This window comes from Rhinopithecus roxellana, chromosome 10 (genome assembly GCF_007565055.1).
Source record: "Rhinopithecus roxellana isolate Shanxi Qingling chromosome 10, ASM756505v1, whole genome shotgun sequence".
Taxonomy (NCBI): Eukaryota; Metazoa; Chordata; class Mammalia; order Primates; family Cercopithecidae; genus Rhinopithecus; species Rhinopithecus roxellana.
Genome location: NC_044558.1, coordinates 16,008,752 through 16,036,345, shown reverse-complemented (window position 1 = coordinate 16,036,345; position 27,594 = coordinate 16,008,752). Strand labels below are relative to the sequence as shown.

The following is a 27,594-nucleotide window of genomic DNA, read 5'->3' as shown; positions in this document are numbered from 1 at the left end:
GAAGGAAACCTTCCTCAACCAGAGTGCCGAAAAGAAGGCTCACATTGTCAGAATTCCAAGTTTAAATCCCAGTTCCTTGCCAACTTAGAACTGTACAACTTAGAGCTGCATGAGACTTCTGGAATAACCTAGTTCAATAAAATTTTGACCCAGAAAGTATACAATTTACAAACTTACAGAATTCAAATCTTCACCCTATGCTGTTTTGTAAGCACTGCACTTATTTCCTGTATGACTGTGCCTTCTTTGTTTAATTGGTTCTCAGAACACAGTATCAGATATTTCCATGTAGCATTTAATACAACTTCAGCAACATTCAAGGTAAATATCTCCTTTATTAAATAAGAGGAGGTGGGGAGTGACATACATGTTATCTTAAAAATCTCCTATTAATCATAGTGAATGCCTAGCAAAAATAGATTTAAAGGGCTTACACATAAACAAAATGTAGAGAAATAATGATAACTTCTAACTAGCTGGTAGGAAAAGGTGGTTAAGTTTGAAATGCATCCACTATTTTGAGCTGTACTGCAAGAGAGATTCTGACAGTAAGAGAACTCTTAGTAGTAACTGATAGGAAATGACCTCGTAAGTCAACAAAACCGCTTCCAATCAGCTGAATTTCAAGACTCCGGCAGATCAACAGGGCAAAAGTAACCAAAATTACAGCGGATGTCATTGAGAGTGGCAGAACCTCTGGCACCTCAGATAATCCCAAACTGAGCGAGCTCATGCAATTCCAGGTGGCTGAATGCCTCCCACGGACAAATCACTGTGATATCTGCAAGAGATGGAAGAGTGTGTAAGCCAACCTCACCCCAAAAAGTCTCTTCACAGAAAGATGCCCTTCAGGCAGAGACACTTCCCTCCTCTCTCCTGCTCATTATCCCCTGACTGAGAAGTTACCTAGAGTGGTCCTGCGGCCCAGGAAGGATCAGAACAATTGCTTAATTGTTGCACCAGGCATCCCTGTTGGTTTCATTCTGCTTCCTCTTTGGCGGGGAGCGACCCACAGCTTTTGACTGAGGGGTTCCCTGGGGGGGTACAGCCCACTGATCACACCGAGTCTCCCCAAACCACAACCACTAAGGAGGAAGCAAAAGTGGAATTCTAGTCAGGCCAAGGGTTAAGATGAAAAAGAGGAACACTTTGAATCTCCATGGTCTAGGTATCCATAGTCTTCCCTACCAATCTAGATCAGTTTCTTCTCTAATTATTCTTCTATTCCTTTACATTTTGAATTGCCTATATCCAATCACATATTGAAAAATGATCACAAGGCATCTTTTAATCCAGCTTCTTCTTTTAGAAAGTAAGGTATTATTATCCTTCAGTTACAAAGAAGCTTCTGACACCCAGAGAGATGAAATAATTAGCAAAGACCACATAGTTGTAGAGCTGAGACCAGAACCAGGTCAAAGACCTCAGACCTTCACTCAGTATAAACCTCATTACATTATTCCAAATATACTGTTAGAGTCAAGCATATCTTCCAGATCCCAAAGCAAATTTGCTGGTCTTGCATGCACCTTGCCAAAATACAGAAGCAGTTGATCTAGGAGAATAGCAAAATTGCTTTATAATGTGGCTGGAAAATTTATTCGCGATCCCAGGATTGGTATTTGGCTGCAGGAAGATACACTGAGGATTGCCTGGGAAGGACACTCATTACTACAAATGCTACCATTTATCAACGGTGTGTTGGATGAGTTGAAAATATGTCCAGACAAAAGCCTGCACATAAATATTTAGGGCCATTTTATCTGTTGTTGGCAAAACTTGGAAGCAGCCAAGGTATCTTTCAATAGGATAAAAAACTGTGTTTATCTCTACAATGGAGTATTATTCCATGATTTAAAAAACTGAGCTATCAAGCCATATAAAAACATGGAGAAACCTTAAATGAATATTGTTAAATGAAAGAAGCTAGTCCAGAAAAGCTATATACTGTATGATTCGAACTATATCGCATTCTGGAAAAGGCAAAACTATACAGACAGTAAGAAGATTAGTGGATGTCGGGGGTTTAGAGAGGGAGAAGGGTGACCAGGTGAAGCATAGGGCAGTAAAACTATTCTGTATAATACTGTATGTACTACAGAATGTACTATAATGGCGGGTACATGGTCTTCATCAAAACCCTTAGAACTTTACAACACAAAGGGTAAAAACCCTAATACAAGCTATGGATTTTAATTAACATACGGCATCAATATTGGCTCATCAAATATAACCACACTAATACGAGATGTTAATAATAAAGGAAACTGTGTAAAAGGGGAGAGAGGTGGTAGACAGGACATATAGGATCTGTACTTTCTGATGAATTTTTCTGTAAATCTTAAACTCCTCTAAGAAATAAAGTCTATTAATTTAAAAAAAATATGGCGGGGCGCAGTGGCTCAAGCCTGTAATCCCAGCACTTTGGGAGGCTGAGACGGGCGGATCACGAGGTCAGGAGATCGAGGCCATCCTGGCTAACCCGGTGAAACCCCGTCTCTACTAAAAAATACAAAAAATTAGCCAGGCGAGGTGGCGGGCGCCTGTAGTCCCAGCTATTCGGGAGGCTGAGGCAGGAGAATGGCGTGAATCCAGGAGGCGGAGCTTGCAGTGAGCTGAGATCCGGCCACTGCACTCCAGCCCGGGCAACAGAGCGAGACTCCGTCTCAAAAAAATAAATAAATAAAAAAATAAATAAATAAAAAAAAAAATGCAGTGATTGCGTTCATCGTATGATACATAAAAATCTGGTAGCCAATTTTTAAAAATATATTGCAGGCATTCAGTATTTAAGATCCTCCTCTGGGTGCTAGAGGATGTGTAAAAAGGAAATTGGTAAGGAAGTGGTTTGCCTGGTAGAGTGGAGAGCTCTCCAGACCTCACCCTTATTTCCAATAGTTCACTTGGTAGCCTCAGACAAAAGACTGTCAGTTCCTCTATGTCTCAGATTTCTCTCCTGAAAAATGAAGTTTGATTAGATGAATTATGAGAATCTTTGTACCATAAACGCCTGTAATTTATCATTGTATGCCCTCAAAGGTTGTTTGACAAAACAAGGTTTATGAAATTTTGGGCCTACCCTGATTTCTTTTAGGGCTTTTGTATCTGGGCACACATGTACTTATTTCAGAGGGTAAATTAAATCCCCACATTTCTATGTCTTCACAGATCTTCTGCCTTGGGTATTTCTCACAATTTTCAACTGCCTGAAGCATATAAAAAGGCAGAACTCCAACTGCAAATTTCTCACTTAAATCAGTGGATGCCTTACCTGTTCCTAGCCCCTCCATTCCTGGAATGTCATCTCCAAATCTATGGAAAAGAATACAGGGGAAATTAGCTGAGATTAGAGCAAAAGAATTTTGGAGTCACTCACATGGTGAGTTTCTTGATTCAAAGGGGAAGAAGGAGAGGTTTAAATGTTTTTATTTGAGAGACTCCTTTTGTTTGCACTGAACTGGAACAAAGAAAATGTCACTTAGGCAGGTTTTGGTATATCCCAGTGGAGAGATATTTCTCTCCTGTAGGAACTTAACCTAAAACAATTACGAGTCAGAAAGAACTATCAGTGGGACAACTTAGTCAAATTTCACTTTTTATAATAAAAATTGAAATGAGAAAGCAATACAAGAGGCATTAAAAATGACGAATTCATCCATTTGTTTACTTATTCAAAATCATTAACTAAGCATCTATTATATACCAGGCATTTTGTTAGGCACAGAGAGTTAAGACAGTTAAGAAAAAAACAGACAAATTTTCTGAGTGGTCTTAGTCTCGGAGAATAGATACGAATAAATAAATATAAGATAAGATAATGTAAGCTATGACAGCTGAATGTACAAAATGCAAACATGAAAGTAATGATAGTTTGTTAAAGAGAGTCAGTGGTAGCTTCAAAAAGAAATTAGCATATGAGCTGTGTGTTGAAAAATCAATAGGATTTAGCCAAGAAGAGGAAGAAAATAAAGAACTGAGGATATAAAATTGGAAGACATACATATAAGCTATATTTTCTGGAAATGGTCAGATGTTCAGTGTTACAGATTAAAGCAGAGGTTATGTCAGTAAAGAGGAGTGGTCATAAAAAGCCTAGAAGGCAAAGTCAAAGTTTATTGTAAAAAGCCTCCATTTGCCATGTTAAATTCGGCCACAGACCTGGAAGTTGAGAAGGAAAGAATTCCAGGGATAAAGACACAATTCATCAAAGATGGAGTTAGAGAGGAAAAGAGAGGATGGGATGGACATTTTTGTAAGTCTGTTTAATATTGCGAGCACTAATTTCTCAAAACAAAAGCCATTATGTGGGAAGAAGAAAGTAATAGAAAGTTTTTCTTTTCATTGTGGTCTTACCCTTTCACACCTTTCTTTGGAGGTTTACTCTTGAATTGGCGAGTCTGCCTCTGCTTGAACTTGGGAGGCCCTTTGCGTGGGGTGGTAGGACCCTGGTTTGAAGCAGGAGCAGCCAGAGCAGCGTTGTCACTCATTTTAACAGCCCCCAGGCGGCTAGTGTTTCCCTTTCAGCCTCCTTAGACAGTGAAAGATAAAAAAAGAAGATCTTTCAAGTCATGGGGACCATTGGTTATTAGATCTTTACTTTACCCTGGAGAAGAAAAGTACTTTAATAAGAAAGCTCAGTGTTTTGTGTTGATACAAAAGGGGAGAAGTTATCATCTTTAAAAGGGATCTTTAAGAAAACAGAGTATAAATCAATGCAGGCACTTAATGTGAAGGAATGTAAACTTACACTCTGCTATATTACTTACACAATCTATCAGTTGTGTAAAGAGACAATTGATACATTTTAAAACTCAAAAATCTAGGTGGCTATGCTGTTCCCATAGATCTGCCACTGAAAAAATTTTTAAATAAATAAATTAAATTAAAGCTTCACATTAGGTATAAAAAATTTTTAAATAAATAAATGAAATAGTTTTGCCACAAGTGTTCTATGTGAATTTATTATGATGCTGTACTTCTCTATGACTACCAGTTCTACCCGTTATAAAGAGAGGAAAATGGACTCAGTGACATCTATAGTCTTTTATAGCACCTGCAATTTCTTTTTTTTTTTTTTTTTTTTTTTTTTTTGAGATGGAGTCTCGCTCTGTCGCCCAGGCTGGAGTGCGGTGGTGCGATCTCGGCTCACTGCAAGTTCCGCCTCCCGGGTTCACGCCATTCTCCTGCCTCAGCCTCCCGAGTAGCTGGGACTACAGACGCCCACCACCACACCCGGCTAATTTTTTGTATTTTCAGTAGAGACGGGGTTTCACTGTGTTAGCCAGGATGGTCTCGATCTCCTGACCTTGTGATCCGCCCGCCTTGACCTCCCAAAGTGCTGGGATTACAGGCTTGAGCCACCGCGCCTGGCCAGCACCTGCAATTTCTTGAAGCTTTACATTTCCATCCAGCTGTAAAATAACCTGACTCTAAATGTTTATTGAGCATTTTTTATGGCCTCTGTTTTTTTATAGTCCTTCAAGTCCTTATAGTCTAAGATAAGATTATTTTGTTTAATCCTCACATGAACCAGAAACTTTTCTCTAGTTCTGGGAAATGACAATGTAGTTGTCTGGACAGGAGGACCTCTGGAGCAGGGATACCAACACTCATGAATATATTCAACACACCTTAAAACACACACACATAGAGAAGTTAATGAAGGATGATTAAGTAATGTATTTGTGCTTCAACTCTACATCCAGACATAAGGTTCTTCAGCCCCCATTGTTCACGAATCTTTGATGCTTTCTTCTATCCACACTATGGACCTATCCAATATAGTGTTCTCAGACTTTAAGTTGGCTACAGAAATGCGCATTTGTATTTTCTTCAAATACAAATCAAAGAAAATTATTGAAAAAGATAAATTTAAACAATTAATGTGTCATTTTGGATGACATTATTTTCTTTCTTCTTTTCTTTCATAAGAGTTGACAAAACTTGCCCTTGGAAGGAAGATCCTGAAAAGCCCCAAAGAACTCCAAATTGCTTTCACCTCTTACCCTGAGCCCATCCCTTCCATAAAATCTGGTGTGTGTGGGCTTTGTCTCCATAAGATTTGTTATTTCACCCATTACAGATTTATGCTAATTTTTTTGTTTGTTTTTTAAGAGAGACAAGTTCTTGCTCCATCAGCCAGGTTGTAGTGCAGTGGTGCAATTGCAATCATAGCTCACTATAGCCTCAAACTCCTGGGCTCAACTGATCCTCCCGCCTCAGCCTCCCAAAGTGCTAGGTTTACAGGCATGACTCATCACACCAGCCTATGTTAATATTGTTAACTGCAGACCTCCCTGACAGTCTTTGGCTCATGCTAACAATGACTGTCTTTACTGGTCACACTGCATATCCCTCAAACCTCATATTCTATAACTTCCAGTTCATACTATTTTCTTATTTCTTTCAAAATTGGGTTGCAATTATTATCCTCAGCTCCAAGATTTTTCTCTTATTTAAATTCTGATTATTAGTAAAGTATTATCCTTGCCAGTAGCAGGGATGGTGAGATTGGCCAGGACCCTGGACCACCTGCTCATGCTGTGATTCCTTCCGCTGTCCCCTACCGGACTAGCTTCATGAGGCTGCCCTTCCAGTCTCAGAACCTACAACAGTGCATGGTGTATAGTAATTTTGCCATATATATTATATTTGTCAAATGAGTTAATAAATTAATCTAGAAATTGAACAGGCCAGCGCAGTGGTTCACACTTGGAATCCCAGCACTTTGGGAGGCCGAGGTGGGCAGATCACGAGGTCAGGAGATCGAGACCATCCTGGCTAACATGGTGAAAACCAGTCTCTACTAAAAATACAAAAAATTAGCCGGGCATGGTAGCGGGCGCCTGTAGTCCCAGCTACTCGGGAGGCTGAGGCAGAATGGCGTGAACCCAGGAGTCAGAGCTTGCAGTGAGCCGAGATCGCACCACTGCACTCCAGCCTGGGCAACGGGGCGAGACTCCATCTCAAGAAAAGAAAAAAAAGAATAAAAAAAAAAAAAAGAAAAAGAAAGAAACTGAACAAATACTGTAAACCTTAGGTCATGAGGTCCTGACCCTTTGACTTCTCCGTCAGAGCACAAAGAACTCATTAGCTTTCAGGCTTTAGGAAATGCACTGCCAGTTCCTCTGCTCACTAAATTCAGTTCCCATTCTGTGGGCCCTCTCTACCCCTGGTTGACAGGCAAACTTTGTGCTTGTCCCAAGTGTGGTTGGGACCCTGGGAATCACTGGTGAGCAGCCAAGATCAGCGCTGTGCTCAGAGTGGACCACCAGTAACTGACACATCCCAGCTCTGCCAGAGTCACAGAGGTCAGCTCTCAGATCAAGGTGTTTGAACTGCCCAGGATTTCCAAGGTAGAAGAAATCAAAAGTTTGTTTTCTCTCATCTGAAGAACCTATTAGGGTCAGAATTGCCAGATTCAGCAAAAAAAAAGTATATCTCAGCTGTTTCATGGTACATATTTATACTTTAGAAAGTCATTTTTCTCTGGCACTCAAATTTAACTGGCATCCTCCATTTTATCTGGAAGCCCTAATAAGATCCAATTATTTTGGATCCAGAGTTCTATAATGTAAGGGCCTGAAGTGACCCTCATTGGTCACATTGCCCTTTGATGGTAACATGGTAGAGCGTACACTCTTTAGAATCAAATTGATATAGTTTTAAGTTCCTACTCCACAGAACTGGCTATGTGACTTAGGAGAAATTTCATAATCCTCTTGGGTCTTACTCCATCTATAAAATGAATCAAATCATACCTTCCTTTTAGGGTTATGGGGAAATTTTAGGAAGACAATATAAGTAGAGTAGTACAAAGTGTTAAAAAAGAGCAAACATAGGCTAGACCTTGTGAGAGAAAAGAAAGCCATGCAAACAAATCTGTGGGTATGACACTTGCTCACCCAGACTCTGCACCTCCTTCCTCTGGGCCAACCGCTGAAGAGCCCTTGCCATACACCAGAGGGGCAATTGTCTTCCGCCCTTGATGGGTAATCCTCTGCTTCCTTCAAACACCTCAACTGTTAACTTATTTCTGGTCTTAAAATTCTGTCTGAAGAAGCTTTCCTTGAATTCCTTTGACACCCCTAACAGCAACCCCAAAGACTTTAAAAATCACATGTGACATCCATATTCCCTTGATGATGCATCCCCTTTTTTCTTGCAGGTTTCTTCTACATGTTTACGTAATTTTGAAGTGACACCTCTAGGCTTAGACAGTGTTCATGTCTGAGTTTGATGCATTATATGAAAGAAGCCTTCTCAGAAAGAGTTACGTAACAGTTGCCAGGTTAATCCCCTGATCCTAATGGTGCTCAGGATTTGCACTAGGTAACCAGAACAGTCGACTAATCCCCATGCAGTTTCTGTCATAGATTTACCCTCCAATTCTCTCTGCAAAACCTTTAGGAAGGGTAGAACACCTCTGACCTTTCCCTGCATTGGAAGCCAGTCCTGTTGCCCATAAACATCACCAAAGGCTAACCTCATCCTGACCACACTTTTCTAGAAATTCCAAGGGCATCTGGAGCTGAGTAACCCTAAATGTATTATCGGACTTGATTTTAGCTGAAAGAAGTTTCACATGTTTTCCTCCAAAACATCAAGCAATTTATTCTTTTGTGAGGCAGAACATTTTCCCGTTTTTAAAGCAATGTTAGCCCTTCCCCTTTTGAAGATTACAAACTGTTTCTCTGCAGAAATAAGTGGATGTGGCAAAGTAATATTTCAAAGCATACTTTTTTAGGGGACTGGAGTTAGGATCACCTTAACAAAATTAAAGATTTGTATAAAGCAAAAAATCATCTTGTGTTGCTTTATACAGCAAAGCCCAGCTGTGTATAGTGACAGGGGATGCTCCTCTGAAAAGCAGTTTTAGAAAGTTCCTGGGACAGTCTCTCTGATGCTGCTGTTACCACCTTACCCTTCCAATTCTCTGCTTCTCAGCAAAGATATAGACAAATAGACAAGTCCATTGTTGGTGGACTAAGGAAGAGGCTGGAAGGAGCTAGGAAGGGAAGTACTGTTGGGGTTGAGCCAATAAATATCACCCAGGGTCTTGCTGAGGCAGAGAAAATCAATAATTTGAAAAGCAAAGCAAGACCCAAACCAAAGCCATAAAAAAAAATTACCAAAAATCCAGCCCACACCCTGCTTCAGAATGGAACAAACAAACACTTTGACCTCAAAGGGAGAAGGCTCAGCCACCTGCACTGCCCTGCGGTCATTCTCACGCTCACTCTCAGCTCCCCTTCTCCTTTTCCTCACACTCACACCAGCCTACCAGTGCCTGGGCCAAGTTTGCAAGCACATCCTTGAAGTAAAGAACTGTTTTCTCTGTGGTTATTTAGTGCCACAGATCCCTCCGTCATCACAATACTGTTTACTATGAAGCTGCAAACAGGGAGGTCACTATTGGGCTCCTTCTAAATGAATTCAGTAATCAAGTTTTGCAGTGACCTTGTAATCGTCAAGTTTCACTTATTTGCTTGTCCCATGGCATAACAAGAAGGTCTGAGTGTATCTCCTTCATGTTCTTTCCCATTTTCATCCCCAGCCACAGCCCAGGCCCACAGGTTCAACATGTTTTCTTCTCCAATTTTTCTTTTGGAGCCTGATCAACCCCCCAAAGCCCTTCAATTACTCTGCTCAAATTCACCAGAAGTTCAGAAATACTCACGGAGCTGAATGTTGTTCCTATCAGCTGCCCTGCTGCCTTCTTTGCAAAAGACAAAAGGATCTTTGCATCCTGACTTATCTCTCTGTAATACCCTCATGCTGCCTAATCTCACCGTCATAAGCGCAGAAGAGCAACCCAGGTGCAAAGAAGTTAGAAGAACACGGGGTGAGGCTGGGACAGGCTTAGGAGATTTCTGATAATTAGAGGCCCTTTCAAAACTGACTTAGGTTCACTCTAGTCAATAAACAGGTATTGTATTCACAAAAACACAAAAAGTGTTGATATCCGAGGGTAAATTTCAGTTTGTGATTCAGTATCTTCTTTTTTTTATTCTCACCTTTAGTTTTTGCTACTCCCATTTCTTGCCTTTCCCTGACAAACACACACCGATGTGCACAATCACACCCACACATATACACAGTGACATAATTCTTATGGGGCTCTAGGTAACTGGAGAGAAGAGAGGGAGCCACAGTGCCCCCTGCTATAGTGGGGATATTGAACATGCGGGCAGTGACATTGGGAAACACACAGTATCTCTCCCTAACTGGTATTGTGTGTATTTCCTCAGAGAGATGGAACCTCAGAGTCAAAACTGATATCAAATTCAGTGATATCTGACAGAGAAAGGGCCCATATGACAGCTAGGAATTGTTAACTGAGGACACTTATTCGAGAATCGATTGCCAGATCTTTCGTACCTAAATGTTTCAGGGTGTAGGGTCTGGGGAACAATCCAATTTACTGAGACTCCTTGACTCGGTCTTCCTATTATATTGATCCACTAGTATTAATTAACAATAGATTAATACTTAAGTAGTAATTGATAATTAATTGGTATCACTTAATTGATAATTAATTAATACTAAATAGCTCTCAACCCATATGCTAGTTATCAGTAAGTTATTTTGATAAATTTGTCATAGAAAGATTAAATGATGTATTCAAGGCTGCAAATAAAATTAATAGTGGAGCCAGGAACAGGGCCCAAGTTTGGAAACACCTTGTATATTTCATTGTCTTTATACTATACTATATCAAAGCAGACATGGACCAAGATGTCTGTTTGCTGGTTGCTTCCATGCCTTACCAGTGAATTTCAGTGTTCCTTCCCCAGTTGTTACCTGCAAGAGAATTACACTCCATAACATTATAGAGAAAGAAGGTCAATTTATCCTTTCTAGACAGGGAGAGATTCTTAACCTGCAGCCCCAAGCAGATTACATGAGAAACTAAACAGCTCGAGAGTCATTCATATGCTCTCCCATGGTCTTTACCAAGATTCCTCTGAGTTTTGAAGGCAACGAATACCTTGCAAAGCCAGGAAAGTGTTTGGTCTCTGGATGCGTCCTTCTACTTCCTCCTCTGTATCTCCATTATCATTCACATCTTCCTTTACTGTTACATACCAGGCACGTGAATGTTTAGATGCTTATCTGTCAAACTTTTACATATTCTCAATTTTCTTGATGAAAGAATACAAATTTTAAGGACAGTGGAAAGTGCCATACGCTGAGTGAATGTTCTAGAATGTTGTTACTCAAAGTGCAGCAGCAGCAACACCATCTGTGCACTTGTTAAAAATGCAGGATCTCAGCCCTGCTCCATACTTACTGAATCAGAATCCACATTTTAACAAAGTCCAAGGTGATGTGTTTGCATATTAATGTTTGAAAAGTACTGCACTAGACCCATATGCAGGCTTGGGTTTGCATTTATCTGCTATATGGAAAAACTGTCACCTCTCTGAGTTTCAGTTTCCTCATATGTAAAATGAATGATTTAGAGTGTCAGGATCCTCAATCTTTTCCATCCCAGTACACTTGAGAAAGATAATCTTGCGATTCTCAATGTTGAATATGGGGGTGGTTGTGCCATAAGTCTTCTTGCTCCAAAGGAAATCCAGGAGAGAGAAGAGTGAGAGGTTAGGGGTGTGGAGAAAGTCTAGGTGTATAGTTTGAAAAATTCTCCTAAAGCCACTCTAATATGGTTCTCAGGGGTTTAGAATTAGAAAATTCTTAAATTACTCTATAGTCTTAAAAATCTATGTTCCTTCTTGTTTTGGATTAAGTAAAGTAGACACGTTTTCTCTCATGCCGCTTGCTAAGTACAGCTAAAAATCCTGGATATAATATATGAAAGAAACACGGAATATTTCAAAATATTTGAGAGAAGAAAAAACAAATAGAGGCTTTAGATGCAAGGAAAAATTTGGCAGTAAGTTTCCTGAATTTTCTTTTTGTTTTGTATATCCTGTTGTAGATGCAGGAAAAGATAGTAACCCAAAAGCACCAAGAGGGGTAAAAAAACAAAAAACCTCCCCAAAAGCCTGTTTTTTCTAGACAAGTGACCAGAAGAGTAGCAAACTAGCAAGACAGAAAACATTTAAACAAAAACCACCCTACTCCAGTCAAATACCATGGAAAAAAACATGACATGACTCAGCAAAAGCTGAGTGGAGAGCCAAGACTTTCATCTTGATTCAGCTACAGCGGGGTGACTTTCTCCCACCCTAGCTGAGTAGCATCAGAGAAAGCCACATTGGGATCTTGGGCTTTCACCTCCAACCAGTCATAACAAGGCCACCTTCTTCTTCCTACCAGAGTGGTACCAAAGAAGCCCAAGTGGGAAATTTCACCTCCATTCAGACATAACACAGCATGTAAAAAAGCATGAAATAAAGATCTTAGAGCTGAAAAATAGAATAACCAACATAAAAAACTCAATGGATGGGTTCAAAAACAGAATGGAGAATAAAGAGGAAAGAATCAGTGAACTTGAAGATAGAACAATAGAAATTACCCAATCTGAACAAAAGACAGAAAATAAACCCACCCCCCACAAAAAAAATGAATAGAATCTCACAGATCTGAGAGACTAAAGGACCTAATATTTATGTCATCAGCATCTCAGAAGGAAAGGAGAAAAGAGGTGAAGCTTAAAAAGTACTTGAAGAAATAATGGCTAAAAATTTTCCAAATGTAATGCAGGACATAATTATATAACATCAAGAAGGTGGAAATCCCCAATGGGATAAACTCAAAGAAATCTACACCAAAATACACCACGGCTAAACTGCAGAAAACTAAAGACAAAGAAAAAAATTAGAAAGCAATGAAAGAGAAACAGCAGCTTATCTGTAAGAAAAACAACTCAACTGACAGCAGATTTCCCATTAGAAACCAGGGGGACTAGAAGAATATGGTACATTTTTCAGTCCTGAGAAAAAGAACTGTCAACCCTGACTTCTATGTCATGTGAATTTATAATTCAGAATAAGGGGAAATTAATGACATCTTCAGACAAAGGAAGACTAAGAGAATCTATAATCAGAAGACCTACTCTAAAAGGATGACTAAGGAAAATTTTTGAAACAAAAAATAAATGATAAAAGGAAGAATTTTAGACTACCTGAAAAGAAAAATGGAAGATAAACTCAACCACCTTCAGCAAGGCTTGGTGGAGAATGAAACATTGTTCAAGGTACTATGAGGTTCTAAGGGTCTGGTCATCATCTTGGATCAGGGATTCATCCGCTGTTCCCTGTTTGAAGTGGCTGCTCTTCCTGTATCTACTACTCTGACTCCTACTGACTCTCAGGGGATTGGTGTAGGCTGGGCAAGCAACAACCAATACACATGCCTCTGTTGGATGGAGCAGTTTTACCAGATACCTTCATAGTTCATTGGCTAGTCTAGTGAGGGCTGATTTCTGGTCAGTTTATCTCTCATCTTATCAATCAGGTAATCAGGCTATATGACTATAAGCAAAATGACCAATCTCAAAGGAATTCCTCCAAAAGAACTTTGGTGTGTTGAACACTCTAAGCTTTCACAGAAGCAAGAAATAAAGCTAATGGGAACCTCAATATTGATACATTCAATAACATAAATAAATCACAGAAACATTTTGCTAAATGCAAAAATCCAGTCAAAAGGCAGTATACTGTTTGACTTCATTTGTTACATTCTGGCAAGTCTAAGCTATAGGGTTGGAGAATAGATCACTGGTTGCTAGGGACTGTGATTGAGTGGAGAAGTTGACTCCAAAGAGAAAATTCGAGAAATTTTATGAGCAGTGATGGAATTATTTGGAATCCTGATCATAGTGGAACTCGATGCATTTGTCAAAACCCCTATGTCCATCACAAGGAGTAAGCTCCACTGTATGCAAATTTTACAACTAAATATAATAAAATGATTTTTTAAAATCTGTATTCCATAGCTCTATAACTTTTGGTTCTTGATCCCTTCTGACAGATGGAAAAGTATTATTAATTATATATTGGAAAGTAGAGTGCAAGTGCTAAGTAATTAGAAAGTAATTAAAAATTTAGCTGTCCTTTAGCTGCTTATGCAAGTGCTAATCTCTAATCTTTCTTTAGTGCTTCTTAAAATACCAGTGAGTGGGAAGACACATTAAAGTCACATTTCCTCCACATTTGGAATCTCCTAGACTGAACTTTCCACTCTGACTAATGCATAGTGGACTCCAGAGGGAAACACACTGGACATGAAAAAGGAATGTACAAGCCTGGCCCCTCTTTCCCTAAATACCCTAGGTTTGATTCTCCAGAAAAACATTAATCTTGGAAAAGACTTACAAATTAAAAACACAGTATTCTTTTCCAGAAAACAGATAAGAGGAAACACTTCCCAACTCATTTCATGAGACCTATTTCACCCTGACACTAAAACCAGATAAAGACAATTAAAAAGGAAATTACAAACCAGTATATCTCATAAATTTAGATGCAAAAATTCTTAACAAAATATTATCAAATTAAATACAGCAATGTATAAAAAGAATAATACACTAGGGTCAAGTGGGATTTATTCCAGCTTGCAAGGCTTATTAAATATTCAAAAATTAATCAACATAATCCATTATATTAAGCTAAAGAAGAAAATCATATGATCACACCAATTGATGAAAATATGATTAACAAAATCCAAAACCTATTCATAAAAAAAAAAAAAAAAAAAACTCAGCAAACTAGGAATAGAACTAGGAATTCTATGAGAATAGGATTCTCATTAAAAAACTATGAAAACCTACAGATCAATGAAACAGAGTAGAAAACCCAGATACAAACCTACACAAATCTGCCCAATTAATTTCTGACAAAATAGACAAAAGCAATTCAATGGGAGAGGGATGGTCTGTTCAACAAATGGTGCTGGAAAGCATAGACATTTTGTCTACGGATATCCATGAATCAAGAGGAGAAGGAGGAGAAGGAAGAGGAGGAGAGGAAGAATCTTAAACCTCACATATTATGCACCCCAAAAACTTCACACCTAGTACAGAAATTAACTCAAATGAATCACAGACTAAAATATAAAATGTAAAACTATGAAACTTTAATTTAAAAATATGAGACAAAATCTCCAGGCCCTTGGACTAAGTGAAAAGTTCTTACATTTGCCAGTGAAAACACAATCCATAACAGTAAAAATTGATAAATTTGACCTGATTAAAATTAAAAATATTTGCTCTGTGAGAAACTCTGATGAGGGAATTGAAAGACAAATTACAAATTAGAAGACAGTGTTTGAAAATCCTATACCCAACAAGGGATTTGTACCTCAAATATGTAAAGAACTCTCAAAACTCGAGATTAAAAAGGCAACCAATTCAATTAGAAAATGAACAAGAAACATGTGTAAGCATTTCACTGAAGAGTATATGTAGATTACAAGCACACAAAAAGGTATTCACCGTAATCATCCATTAGGGAAGTGTAAATTAAAACCACAATGAGAAATCACCACACACCTATGATAATGACTAAAAAAAAATAGTGTAACACTAAATGATTGCACAGATATAGGAGAAGATGGATCACTTGTGCATTGTGAGTGAGAGTGTAAAATGCGACAGCCACTATGGAAAACCATTTGGCCAGTTTTCGTAAAAAGAAACATGGATTTACCATGCAACCTAGCAATTGCACTTTTGGGCGTTCATCCAGGGAAGTGAAAACTTGTGTTCTCAAGTGTTTATAGCAGCTTTGTTCATACTAGCCCCAAACTGGAAACTATCCAAATTTCCTATAATGAGTGAATAGTTATACAAACTGTGGTACATTTATACCATGAAAACACTGCGCAGCCATATAAAGAGATGAACTTATTGACACCTACAGCAACTAGTATGAACCTCAAGGAAATTATGCTAAAGGAAAAAAGCCAATTACAAATATATGTGTGATTCTGTTTACATAATATTCTTTTTAAAAATTTTTATTTTAAGTTCAGGGTACGTGTGCAGGTTTGTTACATAGGTAGACGGGGGTTTGTTGTACACATTATTTCGTCACCCAGGTATAAAGCCTAATATCCATGAGCAATTTTTCCCGATTTTCTCCCTCTTCCCACCCTCCACTCTCCAATAGGCCTCAGTGCGTGTTGTTTCCCCCTGTGTTCTCATCATTTAGCTCCCACTTATAAGTGAGAATATACAGTATTTGGTTTTCTGTTCCTGCATTAGTTTGCTAAGGATAAGGGTCTCCAGTTCCATCCATGTCCCTGCAAAGGACATGATCTCCTTTTTTATGGCTTTTTAATGTTCTTTTTTATGGTTTCATAATATTCCATGGTGTATATGTACCACATTTTGGTTATCTATTCTATCCATTTATATAATATTTTTAAAATTAAAAAATTTATAGAGAGGGTGAACAATTTAGTGGTCACCAGGGGTTAGGGATGGGTGTGAGGAGGTGGGTGTGGCTACAGAAGGATAGAACAAGTAAGCCTCACGGTGATGGCCTGTGTCTTCGTCGTGGTGGTAGTTAGAAGAAGCTTCACACGCAATAAAATTGCATAGAACTACACACACACACACACACACACACACGATTGCATATGTAACTGGAGAAATCGGAGCAGGTTCTGTGAATTGGATCAATGTCAGTTTCTTGGGTTGATATTATACACATTTATGCAAGATGGTGACATTGGTGAAGACAGGGTGAACATTTCTTAACAACTTCCTGTAAATTTATAAGTATTTCGAAGTATAAAGTGAAATAAATTTGTTATTCAAAAATTCATAAGAAGGATGCATAGCAACTTCAACATATAGCAATCAGATAAATATTTGTTCAAAGCTGAAATATAGGTGACCTGACTCAGCAGGCAGAACTGTTTCCCGTCTTCCTATACTCCCCTCTCAAGCCATTCCTCCTTTGCTTCCTTTGTAGGCATCTCTCACTTCATCTTTTCTAAATGCTGAGGTTTCCTAGTATCTTGGCCTTTCTCATTAATTCCATTGGTATTTGTTGACAGTATACTCTGTTTTTAGTCAGTGCTCTAGTCTCTGGGATACAGCAGTGAATAAGACAAAGTCCCTGACCTTATAGAGTTCTCAGCCTTGTGGAGACATGGATAATAAACAGAAGAATAATACATGGGAAATATGTCAAGGGATGTTACATGCTAGAAATAAAAATAAAGCAGAATGATGAAATAGAGGCACTATTTTAAATATGGTGGTTTAAAAAGACCCCTCTGAGAAACTGACATATGAGCAGAGATCTGAATAAAGAAAGAAATGAATCAGGTACGATTATTTAAAGGAAAAACATTTCTGCAAAGAGAATGATCTCTAAAATGGGAACCTGTTTCTCATGAAAGGATTAGCAAGAGGGGCAAGATCTGGAATGGAGGAAACAATGCCTAAGTGTTAGCAGATGAGTCTGGAGGATTGCAAGTGGCTAGATCATGAGTATGTTAGAATTCTAGTGCTACATGACAAATTACCTCCAAATTTAGCAGCCCATAACAATAGATATTTCTTATCTCCCACAGCTTCTATGGGTCAATCAGGAGTGGCATAGCTGGGTGGTTCCTACTCACATCTTCCATGAGGTTACAGTCATGCTGTCAGTCAGGGCTGTCGTCATCTGGAGCTGAAACCTTCATTTCCATGATGATTCACTTAGACAGCTTTTGGTCCTTACCACATGGACCACTCCACAGGGAGCTTGAGTGTCCTTATGACATGGAACCCTGCTTCCCACAGAATGAATGATCTAAGAGAAATCAAGAGAAAAGATACAATGTCTAACAGCCTTGGAAGCAACATACCATCATTTCTGCCATATTCTATTAGCCACACAGAACAATCTTGATACGATGTGATCAGGGTTGAATACCAGGATCACTGGAGGCTGCCTTGGAAGATGGCTACTAAAATAAGCCAACTTGCAGCTATGGGTGAAATAGAATTCTATTTTATTTTAAGTGGATGAAAGATCCGTGAAAACCAAGGAATGATGTGATCATGAACATGCTTTTTACTCTGTTATGAAAACAAAGGGTAAATGAGACTATTATGGAAATAGAAAACATATAAACAGAATGCTATAAAAGTCCAGCAGAGGCACAATGATGGTAGGTAGGGTGCTAACCAAGGAGGAGGTAAGAAGTTGTCAGCAGGTTATTCACTAAAAGTGAATCTAACAGGATTTCCCCATGCTTGGCCAACTTCTCTTTCTACACTCCTTCTGGGTGATCCCATCACTTACATGGTTTAAACCAGTGTTTCTAAAACCTCACAGTTTACCTGCAGAGCTTTTTAAAACATAGATTTCCAGGTTCAACCCCGGGGAGAGATTCTGATGTAGGAGGTTTGGTCTGAGACTTTGCATTTCTAAGGAGTTCCTGGGTGATGGTGGTCTGCTGGTACACAGGCCACACTTTGGGTGGCCTGGTTTAAATTACTATCCATGTAATGGATAATACGGATTACTATCCATGTAATGGATCATATGTAAATTCAGGCTTATATATTTCACTATCTTTCAGAAATCATCTCCAACAAATGACACCATTTTTTTTCAAACTCAGGACGAGACACGTCCAAACATATGTCCTTATTTCTCCTAATACATCTATTTCTTCTTTTGTATTATCTATCTTACTTGGTGGTACCCCCAAGGACCCAGTCATTCCAGCAAAAAAAATCCAGAAGTCCTTCTTGATTCCACATTCCTCCTCATTCACATCCTTCACATCCCACCAATTACCAGGGCATGCCAATTTCACCTAAGTATTTCTCAAATCTGACCATTTCTGTCTATCTCATTGTGAATGTTCTACTTCAAGACTAAACAGTCTCCTAATAGATTTTATTCACATCAAATCCAACCACATCAGTTTGCCAGAATAAACTAGTGAAATGCAAAACTGATCATATCCATCCTTTACTTTCAACGGTTCTCCATCACTGATACGATCTAGGCCGTGGTCCTTATTAACACGGTGTAAGAGGTCCGTGGTGATCTGAACCCCGTGCCTGCCCTGCCCCAGGTACATTTCCCATTCACATGTAACTTCCACTTTACATTCCAACAATCTTGAGCTGCTTCCTTATAATACCCTGCGTATCCCACATCATTTTGGGAAGCCATGGCCATGTTGCTGCTCATGTTTCTCCTCTACCTCAAGTGACTTCTCTTCCACTCCCAACCCTTTGCACACCAACTACTCAACACGTACTCTCCCTCTTAACTGAGCACAGTGGTCACTTCCTCCAAGAAGCCTCCCTTGGTGTCCTTACATGTACTCTCAAAATACACCATGTGTTTTTTCTCTTCCTATGCTCACACACACACACACAAATTTGTTTACTTCTGCCTTCCCCATTACATCTTTCAGCTACTTGAGGTCTACGACTGTGTCTTGTTTATTTCTGTACCTTTCCATGGGTCCTTGTCTATGACCAGGAATTATTAAATATTTTTTGATAATTAGACTCCTTTTAGAACTTCCTAAAATTATGAATGCTCTCTCATCCTCCAATACATACATTGATCTATAATACAATCTGTAAAATACGTATTGATTTGACAGATTTTTCTGGGAAGGGGTGCTTCCATACCCTCCAATATACACTGGGCTTGTAGTAGGGGGTGGGGGGGAAAGCCAGGTTTGCCTACTGAGGTGTTCCCTAATAGCATGAAAAATGAGTGGTGGGATATAGACCATGAATTTACCATTTTTGACTTTTAAATATTTCTTCTTACAATTAATGTATTCTGCCTATGTTATTTTAACTGTCTCCTCGGTAGAGCATAAGTTCCACAGGGCAGCAGAGATGTTGCCTGTGGTCTATTGCTGCACAAGGGAACTAGAACAGTACCTGGAAGAAAAGAAGTGCTCGGTAAATATTATGGAATGAATAAATGTGTCCCCTCTTGAGGGTGCAGAGCTATAAAATGTACCGCCTTCTGTGTAAGTTAGGGTTTGCTTCGTTTTTACAATAAAGTTACATACATTGTTTCAAGGGCTATATTCTGTCTATATTATTTTAAAATTTATAGAATGAAGCGGTATTAGGCTTTTAGTATTTTTGCTCATTTTAATTATATACTATTTTTCTTTTCATATTTTTCTAGGCTAATCTCTTTTCTCACATGAAATGACTACCACCCCGCCCCTTGATTATTTTGATTTCATTGACTCTAAGGAGAAGGCAAACCCTGTGGTATCAGTTTACAAAGGGAAATGAAGAAGATGCAGTACATTTAGGTGAAAACAAAATAAATGTCAGTTTCTCCAAATTTGTGTGCTTAGTCAGTTCTAAATATATTGATGTAGTGTAAATACTGAATATTGAAATTTTAACCTAAATAAGCATGTATTATTGTTAACAACTACTGGAATAGACAGCATAAATGTGACTTGGCTGCTCAAAAACTGTTCCTCAGATGATTTAAACATGGCCTCCGAGACTTGTTCCCATTTAAATTACTTCATAAACCATTTCCTCAAATATGGTACAAAGTCTATTTTAGCGCTTGTTAAATTGTCACAAGTTCTGAGTTAGAAGACTATGAATTAATGAAGTTTTACTTCCTTTTGCAATTTCTTTCCTAGGTTTCATCAAAGACAGTACTTTCGCTTGCTTGTTCGTTTCATTTGAAGAAAAATCAGCAAAAACTATTACAAACAATATTTGATTGTTTGTAGTGCAACACAAAGCTACATCTTGAAATTATAACCAACAAAACTCCAAAAATCTGTTTAAGGACACATTTTTAAATTTAGGACCAAGTATATGCCGTTAACAATCATAATTTCTTAACACTCTACATTCACTGCCAGCAAACTTTCAACATATTGGTTGATAATGAAGCTGGCGGGTACCCAGTGGGAACAGAAGTGAGAGGTACAAAGTAGAGCCCATGTGAATTTATTGCTACTGGTTTCAGGCTCCTTGCTTCCGTAGGCTTATGCACTGAAATGACCTGATTATCAGACATACCCTCACAATTATTCATAATACCCATAGCTATAGGCTCCACAATCTTGCGTGTACATTCATGCATCTCCACGTCACACGGGCTGTCATGCTCGCACATGTGCCATTAATTGACAAGAATGCTGCTCAAGTTGGCTGATCAAGAGATAGGCAGTGCAAAGGAACAGGATTTGAGACAGCCCAGGGTTTCCTCTTCAAGTAGGTCTAAAGCATTTTTTTTTCTCATTAACTTCCTTCCTGTTCTAACTGCCAGTACTCAGAAGTCAGAGTTGAGAGACACAGGCACCCCGAACAGAGACGTGAAGCACTGAATGTAAGTTCAAATACCTCGGGCTGGGGAGGCTTCAGGTGGGCGCAGAGCTAAGTCAGAAACCTCTAGACGGGGCTACAGCCCTGGACAGTTTATTATTTTTTTAGAGGGGCAGTTCTGCTTTAAAACAAACTTTATGATAAGAAATTGCTAAGGAGGCTGCAGAGAAGGGGAAGTTAGAGCAGGGAAGGGTAGCAGTGACTCAGCGGAGGAGGCTCAAAGAGGGAGGGTATAGGGTGCGCTGCAGCCCAGGAGGTGCAATCCTGAATATTCTGGAGAAGGGCTCTGAGAACACCACCGGGAGTGCCTGGAGGGGTTTCCTGCAAAGTAGGAGCAGGCACCTGGCCAGGCTCGGAAGAAAAAGACTAGATCCAAACTGATACGGTCTGTGCTGGTGGATGGTGGGTTGTGCTGGGGTGGAGATATGTGGTTTCCTGTTTTTAAGCAAGCAATGTAAAAAGACTGGTTGAAAGAGAAAAAAAAAAAGTTCAAAGCTGTCAAATATTAAACTGTCTTCCACTAAAGAATTTTCTGGTGATATAAGAGAAACGCATCATGAAATCCTCCCTTAGAGTGCAGGGAATTTAGCCCTCCAAGAGGAAGTATGGTAAAGCACATCATTATGTACTCATGAGTCATACAGTGATAGAATTTCTACCACTGACAAAAACTGTGTATTAAATTCCTGCAGTCAGATAGGCAGAAAGATTGTTGCTGTTGTTGTCAAAAATAATAATAGGGCTGAGCGTGGTGGCTCACGCCTGTAATCCCAGCACTTTGGGAGGCCGAGGAGGGTGGATCACCTGAGGTCAGGAGTTCAAGACCAGCTTGACCAGCATGGTGAAACCCGGTCTCTACTAAAAATGCAAAATTAGCGGGGTGTGGTGGTGCATCCCTGTAATCCCAGTTACTTGGGAGGCTGAGGCAGGAGAATTGCTTGAACCCAGGAGGCGGAGGTTACAGTGAGCCAAGATCACGCCATTGCACTCCAGCCCGGGCAACAAGAGCGAAACTCTGGCTCAAAACATAAAAATATTAGTAATAATAATAGCCCTTTACATATGAGATAACTAAAAGCAAATATGGAAAACACCCAATCACATATTAAGAGACAGATTTTAGAAAAATTCAAGGAGTCCCAGCTAGGACAGCTGATCAGTGGGCCTTCAAAATGTCAAGGTTTGAATTTCAGCCACCATTAGGAGAAGTTCTTTAGGTATGACCTGAAATAATTTCTTCCCTTTTAGAGGACTTCCCAGCCAGCATGTTTCATAAACATAATCTATAATTAAACTCTAGACCTATGGTAACTTGGGGTGTGGGTCTGATAAGCCCTGGGCAGTTCTTCATTCAGAGTGGGGAAAGGCAGACTGCTCTCACCCAGAGGGCTCATGGTCACCCCTTCACACAGAGACCTAGAGCCACTGGAGTCAAGGTTGGCCTGGCGATCCTCACTGCAGGGATAATCAGGCAAGGGGGATCAAGAGGACCATGTCAGCCTGTTGGTCTGGGGAGACGGGGGGCAGCAGTTCAGTCCCTAGCAGGCATCGTGAATCTTGCCATTGGCTTTGTGTTTTTTTTTAATTTGTAAGAATATATTCCCTCCCAAAGCAGATATAGCACAAGCTTAGTAACAAAAGCATCTTACTCTTTTGTGAGATGTGTGAAATTCCAAGAGAAGAACAGTTCTTTCTCCATCCATGCTTCACAGATGCAAAACCTGAGGACTAACCATGCTGTCACTGAACAGAAACAGGCAAGCATTTTTCAGGCCTCAACTGGAATTTGGTCCTTCCTTGCTTTGGAGAGAGAGCACGAGTTTGCAGCTAGGGAAGTAGGCTCTGAGCAACATCAAGCTTCTGTTTTCAGTAGACGCTCAGCACCACAAAGTCATTCTGAGGGAAAGATGTGGGTCTGAGCTCATTTGGGAGAGCACAGTACATGACAAACATCAGCTAGCAGGAAAAGAGAAGCCCTGGGGAGTTGAAATTATGCAGCTAGAAAAAGAGAACCAACATTTGTTGAGTGCCTTCTATGTGTCAGGCCTGGTGATAGAAACTTTCAAATTTTGTTCCTGAGAAGAATGCAGAAGTGTTCAATAATTTGACTAAAATTACGTATTGATACAAAAAGGATCAATAGCCACAATGCCTCTGAATTGCAATTCACAGGGCGTGGTGGTGCGTGCCTGTAGTCCTAGCTACTCAGGAGGCTCAGGGGATTCTCCCACCTCAACCTCCCGAGTAGCTGGGACTATAGGCGCGCATCACCACGCTGGCTAATTTTACCATTTTTAGTAGAGACGGGATTTCTCCATATTGCCAAGGCTGGTCTCGAATTCCTGGGCTCAAGCGATCTGCCTGCCTTGGCCTCCTAAAGTCCTGGGATTAAAGGCATGAGCCACAATGCGTGGCCTATTACTATTTTTCTTGAGACAGGTCTCACTAGTATCACCCGAGCTGAAGTGCAGGGGCATGAACACAGTTCACTGCAGCCTCAACCTCCTGAGGCTTAGGTGATCCTCCCACATTCTTAGGAAGAATCACATGGAAGAAATTTTTTCCAGTTTCACATTTTGAGAGTCCTTATTCTCGGTTTGTGTTATTGTTGCCTGGGATCCTGTATTCAAGTCTACACTGGCATACCCAGAGATGAGTCTCCTGTTGCCCCTGAAACGTCAGCAACATTTAGCCGTGCAATAAGCACATCCTGAATCACTCTGTGTCGTGTTACTCTCTGGTGTCCTCAGCCAGAGAGTACATTTTATCGCTGGTAAAAATTCACCTGGGCTTTCTTAAAGAGCCTGATAATCTTAGCACAAATGGTCATTAAAAAAATTCTGTCTCACTTCTGTCTAACTTTTCATGCTAATTTAACACTTTTGTGAATATATTGAGATACCAAAGGCAATGGCTTCCTTAATGCACAGTTTTCTTTGAGGATTATTTAAAATAATATTTGTGTGGCATGACTTCACACATTGGGCACTCAGCAAAGCTCACTGGATCTCTTGAGTTCTCTCTCTTTGTGCATGTGAATGTGGGTTAGAAAAACATGCTATGAATGCACAGGCAAGAAATAATAAGTTGTTTCTCTCACAAAGAGAAATGGTAAGAAATTACATTTCTAGTAATTTGAGCCGTTCTCTGGATTGATCACAATATTTATTGTCTCTTACAAAATAATCTTGTCTTTGGTTTTTCTCATCCAGTTTTGAAGTTTTCATAGTCCTTCATGGGGCTGAGGTGGTAGAAGGCAGCACCGCCAAGTGGGGAGTATGGATTCCTCCATGTCACCAGGGACAGGGGCTGTGGGGAGAGGTTGGAATCCCTAACCAAGAAGGCTTCTGGTGTCCTGAGAGACAAACTTGTAATCCCATAATATGCCAAATTGCCAGGCAAGCAGCATAGCACATTCAAATCCTTGACTACCTCTGAAATGTCACCAGTGTTTTAGAGATGGCCCGACTCTCCAGACCTGCGCCAGACCCACAGCCCAATTTGGGGGAAGTCAGACATATCCTAGTCAGCAGGGAAAGTGGAGATAACAGGAGTTACAGAGAATGCTGATGCTCACATAGGAACTTCTCTGATAGAAATCCCCTGCTTCTGGTACTTCCACATTTCTTTCTCTCTCCCTGCTCTCTCTTTCTCCCTTCTCCCTCCCCTCTCTCTCCTCTTTCTCCTCTTTCTCTCCTGTCTCTTCCCCCACTTCCTTCTCTCTCTCTCATCTCTATCTCTTCTACCTAATACGTGAATACCCATGGCCTGTGTGTCTAGATGCATAATCCAGCACAATTTTGCAGATCCAGCTTTGGGCCATGAGTTAAGTCTCCTGAGTATTTTGCTCCAGAGCCAGAGGGAATTCTCTTAATTAGCTGTGCCTGTGTTCACTGACATTTCTCATCATTCACAGAGTGACCTCTGGCTTCAATGAAGAAAGGGAGCAATAAATAAAATCTAAAATTAAATTGTTTACATGGAAGTTTTTAAAAGAAATATAATATAGTCTCATTTTAGGGTGATTCAGTTTTTAAACAATCCTTGCAATTCCCCAGAACTTCTTGTCTCTTTAATACTCCTTAAAGACAAAAATCTATTTTTAAGGAGGAAGGAGTGGGGACAGAGTCAGCTCCCATCCAAGGGAAAGCATTTGGTGTGGAAGCAGTTACCTAGCTTCACTGAAGCCTTGCAACAAAACAGACCACATCAGAGCAGGGAAGGAAGAAGAGGAAGGAAACAAATATTCATGGAACATTTATTCTTGATCAGTATAGTCCTATAATTTTTCACATGTCTTTTCCAATCTTTCATCCCCATAAAGAAGAATATCCCCATTTTACTGGTGGTAAAATCGAGGCTCAGTGAAATTAGCAACTTGCTTGAGTCCTGTAATAATGCAGAGCCTGGTTTTGAATCCCTGGTGCATCTAACTCAATCTATGTTCTATGAGACGTGAAAGTCGCCTTTCTCTGAATTACCCAGGTAATTTGTTTAATCTAAACTTAGGAGTTCTACCTTTTCTTGTCCTCAGTCCATTTAGAACTGCATTAATGAAACAGATGATGCTCTATCCTGATATGGGTGTAAATTTTTAAGTGTAATTCACTTGCAATGTCTTGGAAATTTCACTGAATTTGCAAGCAAAAACATTGATTTGTGCTATGTCATATGCACACTGTGAGTAACCATCCTAATTTAATTTGACATTTTAATTGAGCCTGAGAAGATTAAGTCCCCATCTCAGCACATCTAATGCTTGCCAATGCTTTGCTGAATAGCCAATATGGGGATGTGAGGGCTCCACTGTGAAAGTTAATCTGTGTGGGCATCTGTGAAGCAGAAAATAGAGAAAACTGGAGTAGTAAGTCAGTGGGAAAAAATAATATGGGCTTTGGAGCCTAACAAATGGGGCCCACATTAACCTGGTTAAACATATAGTTGTTAATTCTCCATTTCTTTTTTCCTGTGCAAAGGACCAAAGTCAAAAACAAACAAAACCCAACTCTGCCCTTTGTAGAATGGGAGATGAGCAGCTGAGGAAGGTGAGGAAAGTCCATCCAGAAGATTCTATGCTGATGGGCTGAGTCCTCCCCAACCTCCCTTTTACTTCCTCTTTTCTTTTCTCGTTTCACAAGCTTCTTTAAATTAGGGAGCATTCGAGTCATTCAATTAAGAAGGGGCCTCAGAGATCTTCTCATGCCACGGCTTCATTTTGCAGAGGATGAAACCGGGGCCCAGTGAGGTTAAGCAACTTGCACGAGTTGCGCTGAAACATCGTTATCTGACACTTCCCTGCTTTGTTAAAACTGTCTCTGTAGAGCTTGCAAAGAAGTACTGACCTCTGCTTGTGCACCTCCAGGTAGATTCCCAAGATGACTAACAAACTCTAATTTTATTATAACTTCTTAAAGACAACTGAAGCAATAAAGCATAGTGCTTAAAAGTCAGACAACCTGGGCTCAGACATTAATTCTACCTACCACATGGTATATCTTCTTTAGGCAAGTTACTTAACTTGAACTTTAGTTTCCTAGTCTGGAAAAGAGAATGATGATGCCAACAAAGTTATTGTGAGAACTACATAGACAATCCTCTAGAAAGCACTTAGCACTACATGTGATAACTATTATAATTTGTATCAATAATATCAATATTATCAATAGGAAAATCAGTTGTCCTTTAGATGATGGGATTGGAAAACAGTCTGTAGAATTTTCTTTCTTTTTTTTTTTTGTTTTTTTGTTTTTTTTGTTTTTTTGAGACAGAGTCTCGCTCTGTCGCCCAGGCTGGAGTGCAGTGGCCGGATCTCAGCTCACTTGCAAGCTCCGCCTCCTGGGTTTAGGCCATTCTCCTGCCTCAGCCTCCCCAGTAGCTGGGACTATAGGTGCCCGCCACCACGCCCGGCTAGTTTTTTTGTATTTTTTTTTTAGTAGAGACGGGGTTTCACCATGTTAGCCAGGATGGTCTCGATCTCCTGACCTTGTGATCCGCCCATCTGGGCCTCCCAACGTGCTGGCATTACAGGCTTGAGCCACCGTGCCCGGCCCAGTCTGTAGAATTTTCATAAAATTCCTATTCTCATTTCAACATGCATCCATAAGATAGGAGGATACAAAGAGAAAATTGTTGTTTGTGGTTAAATATGCACACAGATAATTTGAGAAATCATTGTCAAACTATATACGCCATTTATGGCTGGGGCTTCGGGAGAAACTGAGGTTACCCAGAGATAATGTTAAAAATGCAGTACAGGCTGGGCGCGGTAGCTCATGCCTGTAATCCCAGCACTTTGGGAGGCCGAGACGGGCGGATCACGAGGTCAGGAGATCGAG

The 27,594-nt window shown here is 39.9% G+C and overlaps 2 protein-coding genes across 5 annotated transcripts in view; one reads left to right on the top strand and one right to left on the bottom strand.

Annotated features, from left to right (window-relative positions):
* Nucleotides 1–315: 315 nt before the first annotated feature.
* Nucleotides 316–23,161, bottom strand: PDE6H (phosphodiesterase 6H). Of its 3 annotated transcripts, none has more exons than XM_030938344.1 (5): nucleotides 22,909–23,161; nucleotides 17,446–17,717; nucleotides 4,354–4,528; nucleotides 3,272–3,312; nucleotides 316–781 (listed from the first exon to the last, which is right to left on the bottom strand). In XM_030938344.1, exons 3-5 carry the CDS (start codon nucleotides 4,485–4,487, stop codon nucleotides 705–707), a joined length of 252 nt encoding a protein of 83 aa, XP_030794204.1. In that variant the 5' UTR covers nucleotides 4,488–4,528; nucleotides 17,446–17,717; nucleotides 22,909–23,161; the 3' UTR covers nucleotides 316–704. The 3 variants fall into 3 exon arrangements, with proteins under 3 accessions (XP_030794204.1, XP_030794203.1, XP_010366772.1); XM_030938343.1 differs by having other exon boundaries at nucleotides 17,542–17,717; XM_010368470.2 differs by lacking the exons at nucleotides 17,446–17,717; nucleotides 22,909–23,161 and adding an exon at nucleotides 9,680–10,466.
* ARHGDIB (Rho GDP dissociation inhibitor beta) overlaps nucleotides 21,030–27,594 on the top strand; it is a 21,126-nt gene continuing 14,561 nt past the window's right edge. The window contains exon 1 of one of the 2 annotated variants that reach the window (XM_010368469.2): nucleotides 21,030–21,263. The gene's annotated coding sequence lies outside the window, so the exon portion shown is untranslated. Of the gene's footprint in view, nucleotides 21,264–21,524; nucleotides 21,645–27,594 lie in introns of those variants that run through there. The other variant, XM_030938342.1, reaches the window with a different exon arrangement.

What these genes read in the sequence shown, in the direction of transcription:
- PDE6H (XM_030938344.1), bottom strand. Translation starts at nt 4,487, where the DNA reads ATGAGTGACAACGCTGCTCTGGCTGCTCCTGCTTCAAACCAGGGTCCT. An exon ending in CCAAAGAAAGGTGTGAAAGG is followed by an intron (nt 3,313 to 4,353) that starts GTAAGACCACAA and finishes TCTTTTCCATAG; the next exon opens with ATTTGGAGATGACATTCCAG. An exon ending in AATGGAGGGGCTAGGAACAG is followed by an intron (nt 782 to 3,271) that starts GTAAGGCATCCA and finishes CATCTCTTGCAG; the next exon opens with ATATCACAGTGATTTGTCCG.